This window comes from Primulina tabacum, chromosome 8, assembly GCF_025594145.1.
Source record: "Primulina tabacum isolate GXHZ01 chromosome 8, ASM2559414v2, whole genome shotgun sequence".
In the NCBI taxonomy this organism is placed as follows: domain Eukaryota; kingdom Viridiplantae; phylum Streptophyta; class Magnoliopsida; order Lamiales; family Gesneriaceae; genus Primulina; species Primulina tabacum.
In genome coordinates this window covers 5,356,017-5,364,062 of record NC_134557.1, presented here as the reverse complement: position 1 = coordinate 5,364,062, position 8,046 = coordinate 5,356,017, and the positions used below count along the sequence as shown (strand labels likewise).

The window sequence follows — 8,046 nt, the reverse complement described above, 5'->3', positions numbered from 1 at the left end:
GTCGGGTTGTGAACCCGAACAAGTTACGAGCTGCTCATCTCACAGACCTATGAATCCTTGAATCACACTGCCATCGATCAGTCAGCCGTGTCGCTCTCTACCAAACCCGTTCGATCTGCTCATAAAAATGGAGGAATATCCCGAGGAGCTACGCACGCCGCCGGTAGCATTAGCTTGTGTGGTGGGGTGTCCGGAGATCCACGGTCTCATCACCGCGCACCTCCACTCTCAGCAACCGCCTATCAATACACTCGCCTTGCCAGATTTCTCCAACATCGCAATTATCGGTGCACCATCCCCGAAAAGGACTCCCACTGACAACCCAGCTGGAATTCTGAAAAGGGATTGGCTTTCCAAGCATCGGACTAGGATTCCTTCTGTTATTTCCGCACTATTTAGTCTCGATGACATCTCCGGCGATCCGGCCCAGTGGCTCCATGTCTGCAACCATCTCGAAAATCTCAAGTACACGACGCTTGGTTATCCTCTTTATACGAATGATTTCAGGTTTTGCAATCAAAACGAACAGTTACATGTTTGCTTTTTCCCCTGAAATGTTCTGCCAGGGCAACCGTACGCGGTAGGAACATCAAATTGGTTGTGGTGGTGGTTGCTCAGTCGGGTCGTAAAGGTCTGTTTCCACATTTTCGTTCGTTACTTCACCTCTATACTATAGTATGGTAATTCTCAGGTGCATATGTTTAAATTACATTTTTCGGTTTGAGTAGATTCTTGAATTGAGTATTCATAGTTTTGTAGTAACAAAAGTGAACTTCTTGCTTACCTGAAATTTGTGCTTGGAAGTGTTATATTTTCTACTCCACATCTATATGATATACTTTACTATGGCCGTGTACAATTTTAGGACAAGTCTACCCAAATTAGTTTTGATGGAGTACATGGAACATGTTAGTTTCAATGTTTTCCTGATTTAGGGTTCCTCTTCCAATAGCGTTCTCTCAAAATAGTGTCTGAGAAACTTCTTCTATCATTTCCAATATCTGAACCTTTCTGTCCATGTTCTTGGAAATTAAAAAATGGATGCTACTGTAAATACATTTTCCTTTATTGCAATTTGCAACCTAGTTGGCTAGTTTCTTTCGTGTGATGGTATTATGTCTTTCTTGGATGAGCTATGACCATATCTGGAAATTGGTTCACCATCTGAAAAATTATGGTGCAGTTGACACCGGTGAAGATCGTATGATTACCTTGAGGAAACGTGCAGATGTCGATGCAAAAAATCTTATTGTCTTTGTACCAGATGACCAGTTAGAGCTTCAACAATCTCTGAGCAGGCATAGTATATAACTTTCTTACTTGAGCGTCCCATTTCGTGTCGTTGCTATCTTTGATAATGTTATTTTTTATTTGAAGATAACTGCGGGAAATTCTAATTTTCTTTTTGGTATATTCTCAAAAAAAATTGGCAAAAGTTTTCTTTAGATAAATCATAAATTAAGCCTAATCAGCTTTATCATCATAGGCTCGGGAATGCGATTGGGGAGCTTGCAAATATATATTATAGAGATGAAGGTCGGAGAATTAAAACACGTCTTGAAAAGAAAAACTTCAGCTCAATGGAGTTTAATGTCTGCTACTGTTTCAAAGTAAGGTCTTTTTTTCATTATGATGCTCTCTTGTTAGAATTTATGTATGCATTTTTATGCCAGTTAATGTGAAAATTTTATAAAGCAGAATCATTCTTTTAACTCAAATCATGTAATGTGATAAAAATATGCATACTGCATGTTGTAGTGCTTTTATTCAACTCTTTCAGTTATGTTAGAAATCAAATAACATATTATAAAATCATATTTTATATTAACGAGATCACAGTGTCATTGCCTACATGTACTCTTTTTGTTCCATAATTATGCTTATCTAATTCTTATGAATTGCTAGGTTGCTGTATATGCAGAATTCCGCAGAGACTGGCTCGAAGCTCTTAGGATGTATGAGGATGCATATCATGCACTGCGAGAGGTATTACTTGAACTGAAATAGAAGGCTTTTTTGTTTGATTTGCCTTGTTTGTGTGTTAAAACTCATCTGATGACCTCTTGAGAATAATGGCTTGGTTACAATCTTTGCACTTTGGAGCAGAGGCTCGTCAGGAAATTTAATTTGTGTATTTTTGCTAACCATAGATAGTGCTAAGAGATTTCAGGAATCAGGAGAAGGATTTTATATGCTTTATCAATCATTTTATATGCATATCTTAAAAATATTACTTGATACTGGAAGAAGACCTAAATATTATTTATGCAAAAGGACCCCAAATAGAATCAATATACTTTTTTTGTGCCTCTGTACAAAAAACCTACACTTTTTGTGATTAATTTTTCATTTAAGTCTTCCTCATCTTTGTTGGCATACATGTTTTTACTCAGATGGTTGGAACATCGACAAGATTGCCCCCAATCCAACGCTTAGTCGAGATCAAAACTATTGCTGAACATTTGCATTTTAAGATGTCAACTCTATTGCTGCATGGTGGGAAATTTGTAGAAGCAATTGCATGGTTCCGTCAGCACACTGCTAGTTATATGAGACTCGTGGGATCACCAGAAGTTATTTTTCTTCACTGGGAATGGTTAAGCAGGCAATATTTGGTATTTGGTCAACTGTTGGAGACAAGCTCGGCTAATGTTTCACATGTACCAAGTATGGCATCAGTTCCTACAGAGAAGGCAACTGAATGGGAGTTTTATCCAGCATACTATTATCAGGTTGTTTGTTTTCCAGCCTTTCCTACCTCGCACACACAAACGTGAAGAATAGAAATAGCTCTAACGAACACTGGCATCAATATTTAAAAGCATTAAAAATGTACCAAGTGAGCGAGCGACAAGTGTGCTCTTTAAATTATATTTGACATATCTCTTGAAACAGTTGGCAGCTAGCTACCTGAAGGAAAAAAAATTAAGTTTGGAATTCGCACTATCTATCTCTGATGGTATTGGTGAAATTGATGGGAGCACAGAATCTGTGGTAGCTTCTGTGTATATTGGTCAGTTTGCTAGACTACTTGAGCGTGAGGATGCATGCGTAATGCAACCGTGAGTCCACTTTCACTCCATATCCAGTGTATACCTAAATATAGTCCTGTAAGATGCATCGCCTTTTGAATTGTTGAATGTTTTATTTGAACCAATTTGTTTGCAGTTTGACTGATGATGAATATGCCCGTTACGCACTTGCGGAAGGGAAGAGGTTTCAAGATTCCTTTGAAATCATTGCGCTATTTAAAAGAGCTTTCGAAGCATACAGTAACTTGAAGTCTGAGAGGACTGCTGCCTATTGTCGATTCCAGATGGCTAGAGAATATTTTTCAGTAAGTGAATTTCATAATGCAAAAGAAATATTTGATAAGATTGCTAATCTTTATCGACATGAGGGCTGGCTATTGTCATTATGGGAGATCTTGGGTTATCTACGAGAGTGCTCAAGGGAAATCAATAATGTGAAAGATTTCATAGAATACTCACTTGAAATGGCTGCACTGCCCATAACAAGTAATGCTTTTGATCCATCTTCCAAAGATTGTGGACCAGCTGGCCCCGCTAGTCTTTCACAGAGAACCAAGATACACAAGGAAGCATTTGGGGTTGTGGACGGTGCATTGGAACTGAGTTTGAAAGAAGATAATAGTGGGTGCAAAATAAATAGTGATCTTCCTCTTTATCTTGAGATTGATCTTGTAAGTCCCTTGAGGGTGGTTCTGCTTGCATTGGTTGCTTTTCATGAACAAACAGTTAAGCCGGGTGCTTCATCGCTCATCACATTATCACTTCGATCACGATTACCAATAGATATTGAAATTGATCAGTTGGAGGTGCAATTCAATCAATCAGAGTGTAATTTTATCATCGAGAATGGGCAGAAATCGCATGCAGCTGCAATCCCCCGTTCTCAATCTGGTCTCAGAGTTGAGACAGCTCCAGCTCTGGTGCTTGCTACAAACAAATGGATGCGATTGACATATGAAATAACATCTGGTATGTTGATTGCTTTATTTTATACAATCACTTTTAATTTATTTATGTTTGTAATCAAGGAAGTTAGGATGACATCCTTGATTTTGAACTGGCCATTTCAATGCCACTCTGGGTTTGCAATGGTCTTGATGTAATATGCTCTTTGTTCCGATGCTATATAGTTCATTATGGAATAATGAGAAAAGCCACGAGCTTTGTAATTTATGATACTTGTGAGCAGAAATAAGATTTCGACATACTGAAAGAGTAGAAGCAATAGAGGTGTCACACTTGGACTTCATGACATACCGCATAAGGAAAGGAATAGGGTGACAAAATGCTCTTTGGAAAACTAGATAATCTGAGATCCTACCTCACATAAAACTAGGTTTTAATTTTATTTCCTACCATATTACAACTCCAAACATTTGATAGGGATGGGAATTTTCAGGTTTTGAGGAGGTGGAACTAGAGTGTTGCTTTTGCTGAGAGGGTAATTGAACCGGAAGGGGAGGTTAGGGGCGAGAAATGGGGAAAATGGTTGTTGCAGTGCTAGGAGGGGATGGGGAAGCTGGTGCTGTGGTGCAGCCCATAGGAGCTTAAGGCTCAAAGCGGGATATGGTGGTTGGTGGGAAATGGGGTTGTATGGAATTTCTGACGAGGAATAAAAGTAATTGGAGATGCTAGAATGAAGGCCTCTCTAATTAAACTCTGTATTTTCTGATTACGTGTTCACTTATATATATTATAAATTTATACTTGACTCCACTCTGGAGTGTCTAGGCAAATGCTAATAGACGAGGAGGAATATGGACAAATTGATCTTATATCACCCTTCAATTCGAATTAGCACCTTTCCTATTATTCTTCTTTTTCTTCGGCTTATTATCATACAATTTATCCCAGTTATGTCTGGTAATAGAATAGGACGGCCCCGAAAAATTACCCTCGTCCATGTTTATTTCACAATTTTGATTGAATCTTCTATTTTCAGATGTCTATGATCTTGTAACTTTGACTCTGACTGTTGCAAATCTCCAAATTCATTTTCAATCTACTCTATCAATCAGCTTCTATTAAATTAGTGGAATAATACTGAATATGTAGGCCAAACTGGAAAGCTTGAATGTACATATATAATTGCAAGGATGGGACCACAATTCTCAATATGTTGCAGAGCTGAAAGTCCAGCGTCTATGAATGATTTACCACTTTGGAAATTTGAAGACCAGGTAGAAACCATACCCACCAAGGATCCTAGCCTGGCCTTCTCCGGACAGAAGGCCATACAGGTTGAAGAGCCGGAACCACAAGTGGATCTAGTCTTATGTTCATGTGGCCCTGCATTGGTTGGAGAGAATTATGTGTTACCTGTGAAAGTAGCTTCTAAAAGCCATGCAGTCTATTCCGGTGAGTTAAAGATTAATCTTGTAGATACACGAGGCAGTGGCCTTCTTAGTCCAAGAGAAGTGGAACCATTCTCTGCAGACGATCTCCATGTTGTGCTTATTGACATATATTGGGATGGACTTGATGATCACTCTGAATCTCATTCAGATAAGATTCAAAAAATTCAGCCATCTTTTGGGTTGATTTCTATCCCATCTCTAGTTGAGGGGGAATCATGGTCATGCAAACTGAAAATTAAGTGGAATCGTCCCAAACCTATTATGCTCTATGTCTCATTGGGTTATTATCCTCACAATGGTGAACCTAGCTTGCAAAAAGTTCATGTACACAAAAGCTTGGTGATTGAAGGCAAGATTGCTTTTACTATTAGCCCACGATTTATGTTGCCATTTCGACAGGACCCACTTTTGCTCTCGAAAATCAAGGCTGCTTATGATCCCGATCACATACCTTTAGCTTTAAATGAATCGAACATGCTTATAGTTAGTGCCAATAATTGTTCAGAAGTGCCACTTCGATTGTTGTCTATTTCCATTGAAGTTGAAGAAAATACTGGTGCATGCATTGTACAACCTCGTCATGAGGAGTTCACAGAACCTATAATTCATGTGCCAGGTGAGGAGTTTAAGAAGGTTTTCACCGTCATTCCTAAGGTAAATAGTTCTAAGCTAAATATCGGTATGGTTTGTTTGAGATGGCAAAGGGATTTAAAACCCGGGGATGAAGTTCATTCTTGGGCTACAGTGTCTCAAGTTACGAAACTCAGATTACCTGATGTGAATGTGGAACTACCTCCATTGGTTGTGAGTTTGGAATGTCCACCTCATGCCATTCTTGGGAATCCCTTCATATATTCTGTTAAAGTACATAATCAAACAGAGTTGCTCCAGGAGATCAAATACACATTAGCCGATTCACAGAGTTTTGTGTCGTCTGGACCCCACAGTGACACAATCTATATCCTGCCAAGATCAGCACACTTGCTCAGGTACATGCTTGTCCCTCTAGGCTTAGGTTCTCAGCAGCTTCCTAGAGTTTCCGTGACTTCAGTTAGATACGCTGCTGGTTTTCAACCTTCAACTGTATCATCTGTCGTCTTTGTGTACCCCTCCAAACCTACTTTTAAGGTGAATGAGATGACGGAGAGGCAGTAAAGGGTTCTGTTGTTGCTGATTGTGTTACTGGTTTTTGTCTGGAACTTATGGTCATGCCTGCATGGCAATTGGGGAACTAAATCTCACAATTTGATTGAAATGCGCAATTGGTGGTCAAATGGTTGTTAACAGTCATCGAGTCTTGATCTGCCGCTTCAGAATAATCTGAACTCCCTATCTTGACTGCAAATTAGATTTTGTCATTGCTGTGCCCTTTAAAAGTCCGATGGCAGAACAACTCTACAGGACAGGTATAGATTCAACACTGCCAAAATAAGTTCTCTTCCGAGAAAACCATATTTATCCTTCTCTCCGAGGAGGATATGTTTTCTTTCTTGCCAGATAAACCTCTCTTGAAACTACATCATCGATTGGCGGCATTCGTGTGTTTTTGTGTTCGAGGGTTTGTGGAACCCCAAAATTGCAAATTGTCAACAAAATGTACAGAAAAATGTGATTTGTTCTGATCGAAGTTATGTATTATTTGATGTAAGAGAGCAAAATTTCAAAATCTCTTGTTTGAAGTTTCCATATCCAAGTAACTAGCACCAGACAGGGTTCAACTCTCTCCCTCCATAAATTGGACTTTTGGGCTTGTTTCATTTTTTCTTTTTTATTTTTAGGGTCTTCTTACTGAAAAAATGTTGTTACTTTTTTAAAAAAAATAAATAATAAATGGTAATTGGAATTGCATGTGGAAATTTATTTTAGGTTGCATTGGCATGAAGTATGTAAACTTGGGGTTACGATAACTTCAATTTATTGACAAATTCCAAAATCATTTACCTAATCATGTCCACATTTGTTGCTTATACCCACAAACGTGAATTCGAGATGAAAGTATACATGTCTTTGCACGTGCAATGATCTAGGTAGCTTCTATGGCATTGATTGTGCTATTTTCTATCATTATCGTACTTTGATCCATGAATGTAGTAATTTATTTAGTATATTATATATAAAAGTATGAATGAGTCGGGGTAAAGTTTCTTCTGATTACGAGAAAATACAAATTACAATGGCCCATCATAATTATTTTATTTGGTTGGTATATTTTAATTTATGCTTTTTTAAAAATGGTATATTTTAATTTTATTTTCGACTTTGAAGTCTCTTTTGATTTTAAATAACAAATTTTGAATGTTTATCAATAGAATTTTAGTTTTTTTTTGCTTAAAGTTGTAATAACATTAATATATAATTTTTGGTTCATAATATTTTTGGATTGAAATATATTTGTGCTATTATGATGATATGTTTAATATGAAAATGTATGTTGAATATAAATTAATAGATTTTAAATTGTGATAATATTTTTTTAGTCTTATATATTCTTAATATAAAGTTGGAAAGTATTATCAGTTTTAAACTTTTAGCATGAGTCCGAAACGGGAGAATAAGGTTACTTTTTTTATCAAGAATTTTTTTTGGTTCCCTATCATAGTTTCAATCGGTGTTTTAAAAAGCTCGCTTAAGCTTCACTTAAATGCGTTTAAGCTCCG

The 8,046-nt window shown here is 37.6% G+C and overlaps 1 protein-coding gene across 3 annotated transcripts; it reads left to right on the top strand.

Moving 5' to 3' along the window:
• On the top strand, window positions 1–7,325 carry LOC142553264 (uncharacterized). Of its 3 annotated transcripts, XM_075663392.1 has the most exons (9): window positions 1–465; window positions 567–631; window positions 1,184–1,298; window positions 1,487–1,610; window positions 1,906–1,986; window positions 2,394–2,732; window positions 2,896–3,062; window positions 3,169–4,001; window positions 5,088–7,325. In XM_075663392.1, exons 1-9 carry the CDS (start codon window positions 128–130, stop codon window positions 6,542–6,544), a joined length of 3,519 nt encoding a protein of 1,172 aa, XP_075519507.1. In that variant the 5' UTR covers window positions 1–127; the 3' UTR covers window positions 6,545–7,325. The 3 variants fall into 3 exon arrangements, with proteins under 3 accessions (XP_075519507.1, XP_075519509.1, XP_075519510.1); XM_075663394.1 differs by lacking the exons at window positions 1–465; window positions 567–631 and having other exon boundaries at window positions 1,184–1,303; XM_075663395.1 differs by lacking the exons at window positions 1–465; window positions 567–631; window positions 1,184–1,298 and having other exon boundaries at window positions 1,922–1,986.
• Window positions 7,326–8,046: the final 721 nt, after the last annotated feature.

What these genes read in the sequence shown, in the direction of transcription:
- LOC142553264 (XM_075663392.1), top strand. Translation starts at nt 128, where the DNA reads ATGGAGGAATATCCCGAGGAGCTACGCACGCCGCCGGTAGCATTAGCT. An exon ending in CATATCATGCACTGCGAGAG is followed by an intron (nt 1,987 to 2,393) that starts GTATTACTTGAA and finishes GTTTTTACTCAG; the next exon opens with ATGGTTGGAACATCGACAAG. An exon ending in GACATATGAAATAACATCTG is followed by an intron (nt 4,002 to 5,087) that starts GTATGTTGATTG and finishes CTGAATATGTAG; the next exon opens with GCCAAACTGGAAAGCTTGAA.